The 19,875-nt window shown below is 25.4% G+C and overlaps 3 protein-coding genes across 4 annotated transcripts in view; 1 reads left to right on the top strand and 2 right to left on the bottom strand.

The window, feature by feature from the left end:
* The window catches only part of LOC126900782 (ankyrin repeat domain-containing protein 6-like), a 16,955-nt gene extending 14,551 nt beyond the window's left edge, over positions 1 to 2,404 (bottom strand). The window contains exon 1 of one of the 2 annotated variants that reach the window (XM_050676716.1): positions 2,134 to 2,404. The gene's annotated coding sequence lies outside the window, so the exon portion shown is untranslated. The remainder of the gene's footprint in view (positions 1 to 2,133) is intronic. The other variant, XM_050676715.1, reaches the window with a different exon arrangement.
* A 6,087-nt stretch (positions 2,405 to 8,491) lies between these two features.
* LOC126900933 (nucleolar pre-ribosomal-associated protein 1) lies at positions 8,492 to 14,565 on the bottom strand. The gene is made up of 11 exons (XM_050676970.1): positions 14,428 to 14,565; positions 12,815 to 13,040; positions 12,452 to 12,757; positions 11,289 to 11,457; positions 10,932 to 11,215; positions 10,727 to 10,854; positions 10,448 to 10,666; positions 10,157 to 10,389; positions 9,851 to 10,093; positions 9,166 to 9,319; positions 8,492 to 9,109 (listed from the first exon to the last, which is right to left on the bottom strand). Exons 2-11 carry the CDS (start codon positions 12,990 to 12,992, stop codon positions 8,612 to 8,614), a joined length of 2,412 nt encoding a protein of 803 aa, XP_050532927.1. The 5' UTR covers positions 12,993 to 13,040; positions 14,428 to 14,565; the 3' UTR covers positions 8,492 to 8,611.
* On the top strand, positions 11,801 to 12,306 carry LOC126900934 (uncharacterized). The gene is made up of 2 exons (XM_050676971.1): positions 11,801 to 11,955; positions 12,036 to 12,306. The coding sequence occupies exons 1-2, from the start codon at positions 11,914 to 11,916 to the stop codon at positions 12,300 to 12,302; spliced, it is 309 nt and encodes a 102-aa protein (XP_050532928.1). The 5' UTR covers positions 11,801 to 11,913; the 3' UTR covers positions 12,303 to 12,306.
* Positions 14,566 to 19,875: the final 5,310 nt, after the last annotated feature.

The raw sequence follows: 19,875 nt of genomic DNA, 5'->3' as shown, positions 1-19,875 counted from the left end.
AAAAAAAAAAAAAAAAAAAAAAACACATCTTAGTAAAACCAATACCTTCTCATCTTCGCATCGAAGCTAAAATTATGATTGGATATTTTTGAAAATGTTGTGTCACAAGACTATAAAGAAATTCTATTGAGTTCAAAATGAACCCAGTTCTTTTAGCTTATGTATATTAAAATAGTTAAGTAAGATCAATGCAGACCTGAATTTGTATAGCATAAAAATTACTATACCTGGACGTAAATTTACATATAACAAACAGTATGTAAAAAAAAAAGAAAATATGTATTTTTACCAGAACTTCGTAAGCCTAAAATGCAATCAGATAAAGATAATTTTTTTTAATTTGCTAAAATAGACAAATTGAATCTTTATTTTTCATAATAATTATAAAAAAATATAATAAGTATATTTAATAATTATTATTTAAGTACACATTTGTATTAATTAATTTGAATATTTTTTCTCTCATTAAATCTGAAGAACTATCTAGCAACGGATATTATAGAAGTGTACGAATAAGATATTAGACTCTCTGACAACTTATTCGGGAGGAATTATGCGCTATTTTAAAAACCACTTAACCAAAATTAAAATAGTCAACTGAAAACTTCATTAACTTCATAATTAAGAAACCTGTTCCGTGGTTATAAATATTTGAATAGACTCGTATCACAATATCAATCAATCTTTTTTAATAGGTAAAACTACTAGTTTAATGTTTTTTATATTTTGTGTTGTATGTTAATCAAAATAGTAAGATACTAAGAAAAATAAATCTTTATGTTCTATGAAATAAATTTAAATTATTTTTATTTCAGTATAGTTGACATTTTTAAATTTACACATTGTACTTCTAAATATTTTATTTTTTTATTGTTATTATCCTGCACTATAAGAATATTCTTAGAGGTCCCTATTAAAAATGATCAGTTCTAACTGTTTACTATTGTAAACATAAAATATTTAAATTTTATGTAGAAGATAATATGACTGAATCATCTGTTTAATATACAAATTAGCTCTTACATATAAACATACTAGTAATAAATTATAGGACTTGTTATACATAAGCAGATACAAGATATTAACCACACCTTCATTAAACTAACTGCCAATAGAATAAATTCACTAATATAAAATTTTCCATTTCCATTTTATTTTCAGTATTACTATTATAATTTATAAAGAAATAAAATTTTTATTATAAGAATTTCAAATGAACTGGGTAGGTGTTCAAAATATGTATTCAATATTCATTGAAACGTTATAAAGAATAGAAATTAACATCGCTCAATTTGAATTTACAGATCGTCAAGTATCGAGATCGGAATACTTACAAAATCTGCGCATGAATATAAACCAAAAGAACTTGTTGGAATAAGTACAATCGCTGGCTTAAAACACCTATTTTAACCTTACTAATAAGTAACAAGTATTGAGAAACGAAAACGTTAACCTAAGCCTACTATGCGGGTTTCCGATGTAATTACAAGTTACAAACGTTGATAGCTGATCATATAGATGTAAACAATTTAATTATATTTATGTTTGAACCAGTTCCGACAGTCATATTTTTAGATATGAAAATTTTTGTTCGTGAAACAATTTGAATGATAGTAGTAGGTCAAAGTTGTTATATTTATTTTTAAGACGTCGTTTGTGAATGGAATTTAAATTTAGACTGATATGGATCAAAAGTATAAGCATTGAAATCGTATGTGTACAAACAAGTAATAACAAGTTTTTAGTAAAGAAAAATCGAACAAAAAAAAACCTAAATAATCATTTTTGCACACAATCCCATTGAAAACAGAAACGGGCGAATTAACGTTATTAGTTTTGTAAGTAAAAAAAGAGATATACGTCTGCATAGGAGCGGAACAGCGGACACAATTAAGTCAGAGTTCATATCTTTTAAGGATTAACTAATATTAAGTGTTATCCAAACGGGAGATTATTTCAGTTGTAGTGCCCGCATTGTTTTTTTAGAAAGTTTCGGCTACGGATGGTAATACACCATAGTATAATCAATGTTCTTGGTCATTCGGCAAAATGAGTGAAAATATATTAAATTACAGCACTTGAACTAAATGGACATTGATAGTATAATTCTAATACTATATCATACTGACATACCTGTAGGGTTAAAACGCGTGTTGTCCACGGTTATCGTATTATTGCCATTTGTTTATATTTAAATCGTTTGGTAACGCACGTGAATCTTACACAATTCGATAGTTTTGAACAGAACACTTGTATTGTTTGAGTTTTTGATAATATTTTCCAAGATTATTTATGTCCTCTTCGTGAATATCATTAAAAAAGTTGCTTAATAACACGAATTCACTACACAAACACTACAACGATCCGCACTGACACTAATCTACTACTGTCGTGGCCTCGCGGCATTGTTGTGGTGTGCAGTGGAATGGTATGGCAAACGGGGTAACAGGTGAATTGGCGGTGGTGGTAGTGGGAGCCAGAGACCGGTAAAAAACGGATAAAGAATTCCAGTGAGGGAACACACACCGCATCTTGTGTGCACGACAAGTATCCTTACATACACATGACTATACCTTTGTACGCACTCTATTACCTCGTAGTCGTACTTCTGTGCTAACAACGACGAACCATGACTACGAAAGAACTGGTTCTCTTTTCAGCTTCAGACAACTTTAATAAATTCTATTCAATTAAATTATATATTAATACGGTCGGCACGATCACTTAGCACTATCATTGGCGGCGCTACTTAAAAAATGGTTCTAGTTTAAGTACTAGACTATGTAGGTCTCTTACTGTGACCACTTTCAGAGTACTATAAAGATCGATTATCAGGCGATTTGAACAAATGAAGGTATCATAAGCCCATACAGTGTTTTTGTTGGCTACTGCGTGCGAAAGAATGTAATTATTGATACATTAAGTTAATTATTATCAAAAAATCTCATCGAACGGTTCGAAGGTATAACTAAATCGTGTAACACGAATTCTTAACGCTTTTAAATATCTTCTCATGCTCCATTATACATACTTTTTTAATGTCGAAGCCATGCATTATAATTTAAAAACACCTATGAGAGAATATTGATTATTAACTATTAACTAGTTAATTCGGGAAAGTAATACTCAGTTTCTTAATGTACCCGAATGGTAGTGAATATGGCGATAACTTAAAATTATATTTGTAAATATTCTATAAACATTAGTTTATAGTACTTAGACATTCTTTTAATTAGATAATTATCTATTTAATAAACTAACTAGTTAATTATGTGTGTAGCCATTTGAAAAAATATACTTGACACCCTTATAAGAGATAAATACTTCATAATAAAGAAAAATCTGTACCTAAAGAAAAGAAAAAAATTCTCATTATTATTTTTATTTTTCAATTGATTTCATTTATGCATGAACTACTTAATTAGTAGTTCATGTTAAATAAATCACTCTTTATATTTTATATTTTGAAAATTTTAAACATAATAATTCAATTTGAAAGTTATTAAACATAACCAATTTAAAAAAAATTATTAATCTTACAAATGAGGGATTGAATGTTAAGTCTTAGTTAATATTTATATATAGATGAATTCATCTACTATTCTAAAATAATCTAAATTCTTGAAATGGGCTTAATAAGAAAAAAACCATTTATGCATATCTAATAATTCATAATAATGTCTTAATATAATAATATAAATATAAAAAACCAAATCCAGCACAGTGGCATCGTGACCAAATGGGACGCGGCATATTTAAGACGTAAAAGTGTAAATGATATCTGGCAATGATTAACATCACATAAAAAACCCTTTGATGTGAATCTGTCAAATTTCATGATTTGAGATATTTATTAATTATTTGTGAATTCATCTTTTTTCTTATCTAATGAACTAACCATTAAAAAATGTCATTAATTTAATGATATTAAATCAATTAAACGGGGTTTTACACGATCTGATAATGTTGTAAAAAAATCATACAACAGCAATTACTACAAATACCTAGTTACAAAAATTAGGATTTTATTATGACGATAATTACTCCGAATAGGATAATTAATTGATTGCTCCAATTCAATTTTACTTCGAATATCGATAATTCACGTAATTAGTTAATACAATTATAAAATTTCAAAGTAAATTAATATCGTTGCAATATAAATAATTCACATAAAATAGTGTTATTACTGTGTTTATTAAAAAATAATTATTAAAATACAAGCCCACGAAGTGTATCCGACATCGAAGAAATAGGTATTTTAGGATAAAACAGCTTTCAATTAAAACAACCTCAGTTATATAATTGGTGTCAATCCTTGAAAAGTTCTTTTTTTGAAAAGGAGAAAAGAGTGATTCCAATTTTCGAACTTCTTTGCCTCTCCTAATTAGTGCCTATTATTAAAGATTCTAACATTTTATTAGTTATCATGTTTTGATTTATTAAATTTGAGATTATTTCCTCGCTAGACCACTAAGGAAATCGTCTCAGTAATCAATAAAGAAAATTACCCCTGGGATTTCCAAGATTCCAGATCGATACTATTCCCTAATCAAGATCGATTAGATCTCACCAAAGTTGAAAATCGTTCAAATAAGGATCCTTTTGAAACAAAAACAACATACAAAACTACTGCCAAAAAAAAAAATTTACATTTGGATTATTTTCTTATTATATTTTACACTATAGATAGTAAATATTCAAATAAAAATATGTATATAAATGTAAAAAGTGTTGATTATCGATAATGTCGGAGTAAAATTCGTCGTAGTTATGGTAACTTATGGTATCAGATGGTGGGAGTACAAACTGTTGGAAATAATTACTAATTTGTCAAATGTCGGAGCATTATAATTTCATGGCAAAGGTGTTTTCCACAATTAAATATGAAACTTGAATAAATAACATACACGATAAAAATATCCATAACTTTTAAATAGATTATCTAATTTATTTAACATTTGTGTCAAATAAATCATGTTATCTATAGAATAGTCCACTTATTTAAATAATTAAAAAATGTCAAATAATATTGTTCAATAAGTAGAAATACATTTTATTGGGCCAAGTGTGACTTCTATATCTTTTACTTTAATAAGCATTGGAAAGTTTTATGATATAAAAACTATTAAAATCCCATTCGAATTAGTGTTTAAAAAAAAAGTTATATCAGTATTAAAATGCAGAAAATTTTTTTTGAAAATGCTATTTTTTACAGCAACATAATTTTGTGATAATTTTTTTATTTCTAAAAATTAAGACTTTTCGAAATAATTTTGGCTTTGATAAAAATTTAAATCACGTTTTTTTTTATATATCGCTTTTATCAACTCATTAAGAGCCAAAGCGACCTCTCCTAAATAAAGAGGTTTCTTAACAATTTATACTACGGGACGGGTGGTTAATCCGTCGACAGAGATGGACTAACGTTCTTTTTTACATATTATATAATAAAAATTCATCACTTGTGACTAATATTATTTAAAATTAAAACTATTTTAGTTTTAAATATTATTGATTAAAAACTAAACAAAATATTCAACTTAAAAACCACAAAAAATCACTAAAAAATCGTTGATATGTTTTTCGGGAACAATGTTACCATTATCAATGCTTAACACATCCTCGGAATCATAAGGAACTTAATACATTTCTTGAGAAAAAATACATCAGCTCTAATCAGGTGTATTTTCGTCTTGATCTACGTCAGTTTGTTTAACTCTTTATAAATATCAAAAGGTCCGAACACCATAATTATACAATAAAAATTGATTATTTGTGACTAATATTATTGAAAATTAAAAATATTATTAATATTGTGTTAATTTGACACATAGATTGTGGTTCTTAAACGAGTTAAGACTTGCATCTCCATTGCATGAAATTATCTTGAATACTATCATACCAAATATTCGAAGGAAAAATATTTTTTTTGTGCAACACGTGTCCAGCCTCATTAAATAAAAATAAGATTCCCACAATGTGGACATAAAATGGTTTTAAATATCCAACCATCAGGAAAACATCTGATTCCACGAGCCGCCTTCGTGATGAATTTACAACTTTCCACTCGCTCTTTAGTCACAGTTGACAGACATAAATGATTTTATTAAGGACCAATCGGGAATGTCAATTTATAGTCTAAATTGTCAAAGTCTCCAAGCTCATTCATTAGACATCTTTGATACAGTCCTTCAAAATTCGAAAATGTTAATTTTTTACGAGACTTGGGAACATGAAAACGAGAAGACTGTAATCCCTAATTTTAGTTGTATCATTAAATATAACCGATCAAACGTTAAATTTGCAGGAGTAGCTATTTATCATCGTAATAACGATGTAGTTAATATTGTTACTCCATCGATTGAGATGACAATAGGACAATCACAGTTATTTAGTTCAAGAAGTACTCCAGTTGATGATTTTTGTGTTACTGAGTATTTAAGACAAAAGGAACAAATCATCATTGTAGCAGTTTATATCTCACCAAATCAAAAAATTGATGATATAGTTTATTTTTTAAATAGATCGCTGCTTACCTTTACTACCGAAGGTGCAGCATTACTCGGCAGGGGAGAAAATAAATTGCCTATGATTCTGAGTGGAAGCTTTAATGTTAATTTCGCATCAGATAGATCAAAACCATTAAAAAAATTTTTGCGTGAAAATTTTAATTTATCAATGAATAATGATCCAAAAACTCCAACAACTCGATCAGGAACCACAACAGATGCAATTTTTAGTGGATATATTAATAACATTCAATCGAAAACTTACATCACTTATTTCAGTTACCATAAGCCTATTATATCTTATTTCACATAGCAAAATAAAATAAATTAATTTCAATTGAAAATAAAAATTTTACGTGTATTTTTTTAAATTTTATCCCAATATAAACCTAATATTCTATCAGTTGAATGACTTTGAATGAAGTTTCACTTCATCCGCGCGTACTCGTAACACGCACTTAGTTTTTAATTAGTCCAGTGAGTGCTAAGAATTTTCATTGGCAAATATAAAAAAATAACACATACTATCACAAAACCAATACCTTGTCATCTTCTCATCGAAGCTAAAAGCTTTGAGTATTGAAGGTATACCTATACGATGTTTTTTATCATAAAGATTTTTCATCCTCTTCCATGACAAAATTATTTTACCGCCACTGAATAACTTTTCAATATCATTCCAATTTCTAAGTATTGGTGTTAGAGATTCGCTGCTTAATTACTATTTAAAATAGGGTCTAGGAAATCTATTATACTTCTAAATAAGGAAAAACAAGCCTAATTGTTACAATTGAGATATTTTAATTTTAATTGTAGTAGCACTATACTAATTATATGATTTCTTAAATAAGTTAATGCTTAAAATTTCTATAATAAAATTGGTCACAACCTACTCATGATTATGTACATACATTTTTATGTTTTTGTGTCAACTAAAGAATTGAGTAGAATTTAGATATTTTGCTTTTTATTTTTTAATATTTCAAAAATATGGAATTTTGTAGATTTTTTTTTACTATAGCCCCCCATTATGAAATTCTAACTATGCTAGCTGGGTTCAATCTCACCTCTAGAACAAAAAATGTACATCATTAATAAATTAAAAGTATATGATAAGAACACTTTTTCTTATTTATTTTACTTTTCATGTAAAACGCAGGACCTCTCTTTTCTATTTTAAACATTAATTATACATATACATTTAAAAATTGAAATGCTGATCCCAACGTTAATTTATTCAATCAATAGTTTTATGATCAATATTATTTAGTGGGTAATAACTATTTGATATTTTGTTATTCAAAAAGTTGAAAAGAAGTAAAAAGTTATGATTTGATTTAATTTTTTCATACTTTGTGAATAGGTACTCAAAGTCATTATTTCATAATTTTTTTTAAAAAAAAAGGAAAACTTTAGATGAAAAATGAGTTTCAATTTTGAATGCCTATAAAAGGTTTTATAGATTATTAACAAATTTCACTCCCTAAAAAAAGTGTATAAAATAAAAACCGATACCAATGGTTTTATTTCTAAATTATAAATTGTATAAATATTTTTCTAAAGTACAAATAATGTATGAATGAAATATAGAGAAAAATATAATATATATTATATGTAGATATATATTATATATATATTAATACAACATTTTAATAGGTCAATAATAATTTTAAGATAAGTACTTATTAAGTTACAAGTATTTTAATACATAGAGTATGTACTATAAATATAAATCAATAAGAGCTATACCCACCTCATTAGATACTTAATTTATTTATTAAAATACTTGTAATTCAATAAGTAATTATCTAAGTTATTAATTCATCAATATTAAAAAAAAAAAAAAAAAAAACAANAAGTAATTATCTAAGTTATTAATTCATCAATATTAAAAAAAAAAAAAAACTAAAGCATTGAGGTTCTCATACTTCAAAAATCCTTTTTTTTTTGATGACCAATAAATTTTCTTAACAATATAATTTAACTTGGTAGTATTTTATTATATTATTTCATACAATGTTAAGAAAATTTGAAAAAACAAATAAATAACATTTAGAACTTGAAATTTATGTGACAAATTGTTAATTTAATAGTAAAAATTAAGGCATATGGTATTGATTTTTCAATCCTTTTATTAAGGCTGGTAAAAATAGATAAGTGCTAAAATTTTCAACTTCAACACTATTGACTCCATGCTCAATAATACAATTACACTTGAATAATTCATCATCTGATAACACTTTTGAATTTTTACCACAGCTTAATATAGTTAATAAATTTTCTTTATTTAAATAACAGAAGGTGTCAGAGTATTTTAATGAAAGATTAGCTAATGAAGCAAAGCCTTTAACAGCAATTTCTGAATCATTTCCATATAATAAAAACATATACAGCCAGAAATCAATTGTAGCTGGGATGATACTAGAATTAGCACTCAATGCATTAAGACAACAAAATACTTGAATTACTTCTTCATTTGATAGTTTAGTAGGTATTTTACTTAAGGCCGTCATCAAACTTAAGGCCCAAGGACCAGAACCTCCATTAGTTGCTGGTTGAACACGAAATGCTCTTTCCATGATTTTCATAACCAACATCTAAATAAAAATATTATAAAAAGATAAATTTAAAAACAAATAATTCATAATATTACCCTATTTTTTTCATTACTGCAACTAAGTATTATTAAAAATACATTAAGTAATTCCATATTTTTCATTGTTTGCCAATCCAAATTAGATCGAATTCCATCTCTTATGACTTCAAATAACCAACGAATATGTCTAGTTTTATCAATATCTATGTTACTAAAACAACATACAGCAATAAATTATTAAATAATTTGTAATTAATAATTCAATGTAATCATTAAGCAGTATATTATATTTACAGGGAAAATCAATAGTAACGAACCACTTAATTAATTAAAAAATAAATTTAATATTGAGAATTTTTTTTTTGTGAATTACGATGCCACTGTGATAGGTTTGGTTTGATATTTATATTATTATATTAAGACGTTATTATGAACTATTAGATATGCATGAATGGTTTTTTTCTTATTAAGCATATGTCAAGAATTTAAACAATTTTAAAATAGTAGGTTGAATTTATATTTGTATAAATATTAAATTACAAAATATTGGTCCATAAGTTATTATCGACAAGTTATAAAAAAACCATTAATATAATTATAAATTTTTTTTTTTGTTTAATAATGTGGCTTATGATAAATGAATCACCCTTCAAATATAATATATTGCTTAATAACAAAATCTTTGAGTTTAATAATATAACCAATTTGAACACTAAACCAAGAGACTAAAAATATTACGTACACAGTAGTCATAAATGCCTTCATTTCTGGAATATTACAAAGGCGAGCAGATGGTCGAGCTAATAATATTTTGCAACAAGTTACATCAATACCTTTTTCATGGTTAGCAATGGCCAATACCATTCTACCTAAAAATAATGCTTGAATCATTGGTAATTGTGGAGGAGGTTGTAATTTTAAATCTTGTATTCCAAATGCAACCCATGATATAAAATGGTCCCATAACATATTTTCAGCTCTTCTACTATATTAATATGTGAAACATTAGAATGAATCATTTTTTTTTTTAATTTTATTTCTTACTAACCAAAATAAATGAGATCGTAAAATTGTTAAGACATGATAGGCAGCTATTCTAATATCACTATCACCACTGCCTAAACAAGCTAAAATCATAGATAAGCATCCACTACGTGTAAACTTTTCTATACTTAATGGTGCTTCGGTAGATAATAAGCTACTTATCATAGGTAAAAAGAATGCAGGGTCTAACATATTACTAGGATCTTTTGATTTATCATAATAAATTATTTTCTGTTTCTAAAACAAAATAATTTTTTTGGTATTTTAAATAAAAATTAATATTTTAAGAACTTACTCTAATATGCAAAAGCCTTTCAACTGGAAAATATGATAAAGTTTCTTTCAACCTTTTTAGTGGTACATATGAAATAACTTCACTAGTTGATGGAAAATCATGTAAAGTTCTAGATTCTAAATGACTTTTAACTTGGTAATGTGCTACAGCATAAGAGCCCCATAAATAAGGTCTATAATTTGATATTGGAATAGAGTTTTCTTCATATAACGATAGTAACTGAAAATATATTTCAATGTTTATAAAATATATTTTTTTAAAGTTTTTAACCATATTTACTCTCAATAACAACTGGTCATTGACAGACATAGAAGCATTGTAAGAACAGAGAAAAAATGGCACATGACTAAGGGTCATTAGAGTTGGATCTTTTTTAACTAATACTTCTAATAATTTGAGAACTTCTTCTGCAAAATTATTTAATTGAATTAAACATTTATATTTAAAATATTAATTTAAAACCAAAAAATTAAAATCAATTTACCCTTTTGTGCTTGATTGGCATTACGATTTATCATAATATTACTAAATTGTGAATGCCCAGTTAGTAAATTAAATGTATTTAGAAGTATTGATTTTTCAACTGAAGTATTCTTAATTAACTTTCTCAAAACCTTTATAAGTTCATATTTGGGATTTTCATCAGCTAATCCAAATTTTAAAGCTTTTTTTATTATTGCATCCCAATCATTTAATTGTACAAAACTTTTAGGATCAAATATTTTCAAAATACTTATAATTTTATTGGACATCCAAGGCATATCATAACTAAATTAAATTATTTAAACTAGATATAAAGTAATTATATACAACATAATTAATAAAATAATAAAATAGATACCTATCTAGAGGTAATGAAAATAGAGCAGACATCAAAAATTGAATAAATTCAATTTCCTTGTCACATTTTGTAGCTACTAAATCTACAAAAGATACTGATGCCTGATTTATTTTAAATTCTGACCAATTTTTAGATAGCTTATCAAATAACTCATAACATTCATCTTCGTCTAAGAAAGAATTAAATTACATTATATTGTAAAAACCTTATAATTTTTAAATTAATAAAAAATTAAAAAAAAAAAAAAACATGATAAGGTTACAATATAGATATAATAGAAAAAAATAATAATTGTTAATAAGGAAGCAATCAGTAAAGGAAGTTTTAAACTAGATGTGCTGTTTATTGTTAACAAAACAACTAACTCACATTATAGTGAACTGGTATAATTTATTCATACAGGTTATTTTAAATTTACAGCTCAAAGTCTAACAGATAGTGAAATGTAATTAAGATTAAAATAATTTTAAATAAACATTTCTTCCAATTTATATAACATTAGTTCAGAAAACATGAATTTTTTTTTAACTAACATTAAGGTATAAAATAAAAATACAACATTTTATAACTCATATCTGGAACTATAATTTCTTTTAATACAAAAGCATATTTATATTCATAATAAATGGATCCTTTTAGGAGGCCAAGTATGATTCCAACCAATAAAGTAAGTGTAAAATTATTGAATATTATACATAGATTCAATGTTGTTCAGACAGCTATAATTAAATGTGTATTATTTTAAAGGAAGATTTTGTGGATGGTATTCCAACATCAAGGATGTTTCAAGAATTTTTAAATAGTTTTGAACAGTATGACAAAGAAGAATTTAATAAAAGACGAAATACAGATTCTGTTAGTGATTGTGTCAAAGTACCCAGAAGAAGAGTTTTTGTTAAGCAAAGTTTTTTTCCTGTTGATGCATCATTTGTTAAAGTCAATCCTAATCATGTTTATATCACTGATATGAATGGACATTTATACATTGTTAAATATAAAGCAATAAAATGGTAGACTATTTAATTACTAAAAGTTATATAAAGAATAAATGTCAATTTAAATGCAAGTTAAAAATATACAAATTAATTAATGTGTAGGCACAAAATATAAATACATAAAATATTTTTTTAAGTTACAGTTAAATATTCATATATTGTACTTACCAAATTCAATGAAGTGCAGTGCCATAAAAAAATCTTCATTATCAATAAACCAATTAGGACAGTCAATCAACATATTATAAAAATCTATTTTAGATTTAGATTTTTCAACAAACTCTGGATTAAACATAATCATATCAAGCCTTTTATAAAATGCTGCCATAAGATAGGCCCATTTTTCAGTAGGTAAAGAATGTAAGTTTAAGTTGCAGACCACTTTTTCATTTAATAGAGTATGTTTTGATGCAACAAATGAATACAATGGATGTAAAGGCTCATGTTTCATAGTTGGAATATGGTCAAACAAGTCTATATCAAATACAACAAATTAAAATAATAAAGTTATTTAAAATAATAAATACTTACTAGATGGAAGATGTATAATATGTTGAGGGAATATCTTAAGATATTCATACAAAAAACTATTTAACTTTAACGATTTTTTATTATTACCAAAGTAATCAGCAATATTTGATAATGATTTACTTTCTAAGAATTGTTTGTTTTCAATAGCAGTTTTTAAAAGGGTTTCAAATCCTTCCATACTTTTTTGTTATTATTATTCTACAAAAAAATAATTATATTCTTAGACCTGTCAAAAGAAATTAATAAAATGTAGTTAATGAGAAAATTGTGACAAATAAATTATTTATGAATTAAAAAGTATATTAAGTGTGATTATATATGTGTCTAATAATTTTTGTCAGGTAATAAAGTAAAAATTAATCAATATCCTATGTAAATTAATTTTTTTTAAGAATAAAAAAAAAATCTTATAAATAACTCATCTAGTAAAAAACTATTACCTAGGTACAAAGGCAATGATTAACTTATGTAATATATCAGTCAGGTTGAGGCTAACTTTTTTTAAAGTGGACTACTAGCATTCTAATTAGGATTGGCAATTATTTAAAAGACGAAAAATTATAATATGGTATTAAATATGACTTAAAACTTTAAATTATAATAAAAAATAAATAAATTACTCATGGAAACAACATTAAATCCATTTGACTTACTAAAAATTTTTGAATAAAATATACCTATTGAAAAAGAATTTATGTTAAACTATTATTGATATCTTTTAATATCAATTTGGAATAACATGCAATAAAAATAACTCCTTGTATAGCAAATAAAATTAAATTTCAAAATTGAATTTAATAGATACTTTAGTACTGATAATAACATATGAGGCTATGATATAAATCATTTTGATATGCAATCCTTTTGAAAAATTTACAACATTTTAAAAGTTCAATAAGTTCAACATTTATTTGAAAAGTTCTGGAAGAATACATGTACAAAAAAATAAATATATATCCAGAGTCTGATAAAGGTTCTATGTGTGAAATAAACATAGAAATTCTAGCAATATATTATTGCAAAAAAATCAGCTATTATATAAAAGACGTATGTCCAAAGTTTTAAATCTCTATATTAGAGATAAATAGAATCATTTTTAATTTTTTTTTGTATTGTCTTGATGTATCTTATAGAATACTTTCATTTAGTCAGCTTAGTTTCAATGTAACACACCAATAGTAGCTTAAAAACAGTATTTATTGTTTTTTACATGTTTAAAATTTTTAAAGCCAAACTTTTGAAATATAAATTACTAGTATATTAATTCATGAAAAATGATTATTCAAAAACAAACAAACCTCCTATCATTCATAAAAACTATAGCTAGTTACAATTCAATATTTTTATGTTTTTATTTTATAGTTTCAACTTACAATGCACTAGAAGTTGAATTAAATTTTATTAATATAAATAAAAAATAGACAAAAAATTAGTCATTTTTTATGAAATATAAAAAAAAGATTAATAGAAATCGTTTAATTTTTATAATTTATCCAGCAAACAATATAATGAATGTGCAATTTAAATGTAGAGGACATTAAGTGTTGCTAAAATCAAATATCTAAGTTCATTTATTTAAAATAACAAAATTTCTAGTAATCAAAAAAACTTACATAATATGAATAAAATTGAATTTTGTTTAAAAAATACAGAAAAAACTACATAAATTACTTCATTGATTTATTCAAAATAAATAAAATTTAAACATATATTAAAACCCATAGCATTAATTCATGCAGTGGACATGCGTTTGTTAACATTTTAAACCAATAATTTGTGTTTTGTATGATAACATTTTATCACGATTGAAGATAGGCACAAACGGATCTTTGCAGGAAAATCAGGCGTCCATGACATCATAATATCCATGTTATCCATGATCTATGTTATCAATAAATGTCTTTTATATAGTTATCATAATTCAAAGCTTACAAATTTTATTGAAAGTAAAATAATCATTACAGTATACTTTTAAAATTATTTATTCCTTTTAAATAACATATAAAATATGTTATATAATACAAAAAATGTTTATTTATATTGAAACTTTAAGTATTTCGCTTTCATTTGATGTACATTTTTTGAAAATCTGACCCTTTACCTGTCCTTAGGGACAAAAGTAGCAAATTTTTTACAATATCATAAATTGTATTAAGTTGAAGACATTGCTCTTAAAAATTGAAAAAAATTCCCTCGTTCCCTGTAGATGGGAGAAATCAACAAAAAAATTACCATTTTATTGGTACATTTTAGTCATTTTATATTAATATATTAGTAATATTTGAAAAGTTAACATCCTTTAATTTTAAATTAAAATTTCTGGAGATTTCTTCCATTTACAGGGAACCAGAAAATTATTTCTTATTTATAGGACAATGTCTCCAATTACATACGATATGTTATCTTTTGACACATCGTAGTAAGAAATCAGTCCAATGAGAACTGTGAAAAAGTGGCGATAGACATAAAAAATAAACACATCATAGTAAAATTAATACTTTTTCAACTTCGTATTAAAGCTAAATAAAATTTGAACACAAAAATAATATATTTTTTAACTGCAAAAACCATTTACATAGGTCATCTGGACAAATTTTTTTTTAATTTATAGTACGTAACATAAGCTTTAATTTAATATATATTTGAAGCTCGGAATATTTCCGGAACATTTTCAAAATTTAAGAGGACGTTATACAACCAATTTTTGAGCGTAAAAACATGTCTTCGAAAAATGCATTTTACACACCAAGTAATACACTTAGAGCAATAAAACCCATTATAAAATCGAAAGAGAACAATATTTTGGAGATGATCTTATATTCGTTTTGGTTATATTGTATTAGTGAAGAGTTATAATTGATTGATGTATAACAAAAAAGTACATTTTTTAACTCATTTTCATTTTCAATTATCAAGCTTAATCCCAAATTGATTATGTGATTGTCTTCGAACTATTGTTCTCTTTCAATTTTGTAATAAGTGTTAAAGCTCTAAATGTAATACAGATTCAGTAAAATGCATTCTTTTAACACATGTTATAGACCGTTTTTATGCATCTTTTTTGTCGACTTGTGCTGCCCCTATCGGTTATATTTTTAAAATATTTACAGATGTTGGTGCGGCGTGAGGTGTGGCTGGTTAAGCCGCCGAGAACGTTATCCATATTTCTTTAAATAATTTCGCTAACACGTGCGGACCAATTTTATTATACCGGCACTCAATGTTTGAATTGTTATTATTTACCCTTATTTTTAGCTTCGATGCGAAGCTGAGAAGATATTAATTTTACTATAATGTGTTTTTTTTGTCTATTACAACTTTTTCTCAGCTCTCATCAAACCGATTTCTTTCAACTATACGTTAAAAGATCACAAATCGTATCTAGTCGAAGATAATACCCTCAAAATTGAAATTTTTCCCTCGTTCCCCGTAAATGGGGAAAATCTCCAAAAAAATTACAAATTTAAGTCACTAATTTTTTCAATTTTTTTACTTAAAACTGCCATAAATTTTTTAAAAATGATCAAATCAATATAATTGTTTTTTTTTGTAAATACATGAGGATTTACCTATCATTTACACTTTTTTTGATAAAAATAACTATAACTTTTCAAATAAAATGTTTATTATTAATGCCTTAGATATATCCATTTCATTTGGTGTTTTTTTTTTAAAACCTGTTAATTAACCTGGCAATAATCCCGGTTACTCGGCGGGCCTATCTATATGTATGAATCGAAGATATATTTTATAAATTTTTTACAGTTATATATTTGGCAGTTTCACCAGTTGAATCATCCGATTACTTTACAATAGAAAGCATATCTGATAAACCAAATTTTAATAGTAGTATTCCAAGATTTGTTAGTTTTTAAAAAAAAGACACATATTTAGAAGTAATATTATAATTCTATGTATCCAATGACATTTTTAGGGGTTAGTTAGGTAGGCTATAGCTTAGGGCTTCTTTTTTTTAGAATGTAGCATTGTTATTTATACTATAATGTGTTTATTATTGAAAAAATCTAACCCTTTACCACATTGAGTTTTTCTTAAAAAAATTGAAGAGCAAAAAAAAAAAATGTTTAAAGTCTTGAAGGGCCTTGAGGTTAGGTGCAAGTGGGCTATTTCGGTGAGCCCTTTTTCCCCAATCAGATGAGTATGTATAAAATGTTCATGAATATACAAGTGATTACTATGATTCAGGTTCGGTAAACCAATGCTCACATAGTTAATTCCTGTAACTTTTAAATTAGAAAAAAAAATTACTCGACTGAAATTATTCCTGAAATGCGTGAAGATATAGTAAGTAAGAGTCTATTGTATTTTTTGACTATTAGCGTTTAAAAGGCCATGTATGAGCAACGTACACACAATAGCGTACCCAGATAGATAACAATCAGTTATCTCAAAGAAATAGTAACAGTTAATGTCATTTTGTGTTCGACTCTAGAATTCATTTGATCGTAAACTCTCCAATTTTCCACCGTGCTCAATACTTACTATAAAAGCAGGTTATTTCCAATAAAATCTAATGCTCATAGTAACTCACATCAAACGTCTTGATTCATTACCTAGTAATGACTATATATATATATATATATATACAACAAAACACTAAAACATTACGGCATAGTTGTGTGGGGTTTAGTTAATATATTTTAAAGGTGATAATCCAAACAAAATTGTCGGTACCGATGATAGTGCTACCGCCACAAATTGCATGATCTATTTCTTATTAATTGCCAATTAGTAATGTAAATAAATTGCATTTAAAAATGTATGTTGTTTATTATGACGGCTTAGTCAATTTTTAGAACAATTTATTCAGGCACCATTTTTATTACATAAAGTTACTCTTTTTTAACAGAAATGTTTAATAGAAGTTTTAAATTTTATTTGTAATTATATATATACTATAATTTAAAAAAATTAAATCGGTTATGCATTCCAATAATTTTTAATTAAAAATTTAAAAATATTAATCATTTATTAAATTTTAACCTTCATAAATTTATAAAACTGTTGATTGAAAATTGTTTGAAATATTACAAAAGAAAATTAAAATATGACTAATTAAAATTATAAATGGTCGATAATAACTCTTGGACCAGTTATTAGGAAATTATTAGTATTTTTATACATAGGCAAATGGAAATCGATCAAGAAACGTCTAATAATAAAAATTGTCATAACCGGTCACAAATATATTAGAGTACTATATAGAAAACTAAACAATAAATTGACGAAAAATTTATTAATTATTTAGAATTCGATAGACAGATATTTTAGAAAATAAACACTAAAGTAAATCGAATTAAAAAGAGCGACAAATTCAGATAACCGGTCGAATAAAGTATCATAAAGATATAGTACAGTTAATACACTGTATGAGAGAACGCAACTTGGGGGCAAATAGTGAATAAAGGGATCCTGTCTTACTCAGTTACGTGACTTGCGGTATAGCAATAATTTCATAAGCAAACTGGCAACGTTGTTTTGAAAAATATAGTTTTCAGCAGACGGGAAGAAATATTTTAAAAACGGCAACAAATTCAAATAAAATGTAAGTTAATAAGCAATCTGGCAACGTGTAGAATTCATAAGCCTCAAGAACAATTTAAAAACTCTGTCCCTTTTAAGTATACATACTTATGGAAGCAACGTTGTCAGTTTGCTTATAAACTTATTTCTAACCCATGGGACACAAACGAACGTAATTCAGTGACTATCGAATCTTATTTTTGTATCTTACCATTTGGCCGCTAAGTCACGTTCTCTCATGCAATATATTTATTGTTTTATTAATTATTGACATTTATTTTTATTCATCTGAATATTTGAAATTGTCGCTCTTACTACTTGTGTTGATTGTGTTCAGTACTCATTTTCTCAGTTACGTAGCCTGCGGTATTGCAATAATTTCATAATCAAACTGGCAAACGTTGCTTTGAGAAGTCTGAAAGGACAGAGCGTTAAAAACATTCTTAATGTTTATGAAAACCACGTTGACAGTTTGCTTATGAACTAATCTATTATTTGAATTGTCGCTCTTACTTCTTGTGGCGCAATTGCTTTTAGTATTAATTTTCTGAAATATGTGTCCGCCGAATTATTAATGATCAATTAATTTGTCGCCGTTTTCAAAATATTTTTTCCGTTGTTGAAAACAGTTGATTGAATTTATCGCTCTAAATTTAAATGATATTAAATGGTATATAGTAAACTAAAATTATAATTAATAATATTCGAAATACTGGTCCAATAATGATTATTATCTATCGGTCATTTTTTTAGTTAGACCATTTACTATTATGTAAATAAATAAAAAATTTATATTGCCATCAATAAAATAAAGTTTATGCCCTTATAAGGAATAAAGGACGAACCTAAAAAATATTTAAACACTTATAAATTAAAAGATCAATAGTACTCAATAAAGCCAAAAAATATTTCCAAGATTATTATTACTTTATGTTAAACTTAGTGGTCAATAATAAATCGATCATTCTGTAAATATATTTAAATAACATATTAAAATATTTTTTGCAATATTTCAAGCAATTTTTTTTCAACAGATTTATATTTATGAATTTTACAATTAAAAAAATAATTAATATTTTTAAATTTTAAATTAAAATTTATTATAGTGCATAACCGATTAAATCATTATTAATTATATTATATATAATATAAAATTTAAAACTAATAATAATATTAATAATAGTAAAATTGTCTACCATAAAGTATCATATTTGTTGATTTTTTTTTTAAAGATTATATAGATTATTTTTCAAATATAATTTATTCAATGTAAATTAAAAAAAAAATGTAAAAAGAAAATTGAAAAATTCTATTAAACATAACAAATATTTCTGATAAAAAAAGAATAAGTTTAATATAATAAAAGCGGTGCTTGAATAATTTGTATTAAAAATTGTCTAAGTCGACAAAATATATTTTTAAATGTAACTTATATATGCTACTAATGAGAAATAAATATCAAATAGAAAAATAACCCAACCGGTTAGTCTATTAATAGAAATTGTGTTAGTATAGTT

Source organism: Daktulosphaira vitifoliae, unplaced genomic scaffold (assembly GCF_025091365.1).
Source record: "Daktulosphaira vitifoliae isolate Bord-2020 unplaced genomic scaffold, ASM2509136v1 Scaffold_3, whole genome shotgun sequence".
In the NCBI taxonomy this organism is placed as follows: Eukaryota; Metazoa; Arthropoda; class Insecta; order Hemiptera; family Phylloxeridae; genus Daktulosphaira; species Daktulosphaira vitifoliae.
The sequence above is the reverse complement of the archived record's forward strand: the minus strand, read 5'-3'. Positions and strand labels throughout refer to the sequence as shown.

Bases quoted from the DNA above. Each gene is read 5' to 3' on its own strand.
- LOC126900934 (XM_050676971.1), top strand. From the start codon at position 11,914: ATGGATCCTTTTAGGAGGCCAAGTATGATTCCAACCAATAAA. The intron at 11,956-12,035 runs GTAAGTGTAAAA...ATTATTTTAAAG, and splicing joins GTATGATTCCAACCAATAAA to GAAGATTTTGTGGATGGTAT.
- LOC126900933 (XM_050676970.1), bottom strand. From the start codon at position 12,992: ATGGAAGGATTTGAAACCCTTTTAAAAACTGCTATTGAAAACAAACAA. The intron at 10,855-10,931 runs GTAAATTGATTT...ATAATTTTGCAG, and splicing joins TGCCAATCAAGCACAAAAGG to AAGAAGTTCTCAAATTATTA. The intron at 10,390-10,447 runs GTAAGTTCTTAA...ATTTTGTTTTAG, and splicing joins AAAGGCTTTTGCATATTAGA to AAACAGAAAATAATTTATTA.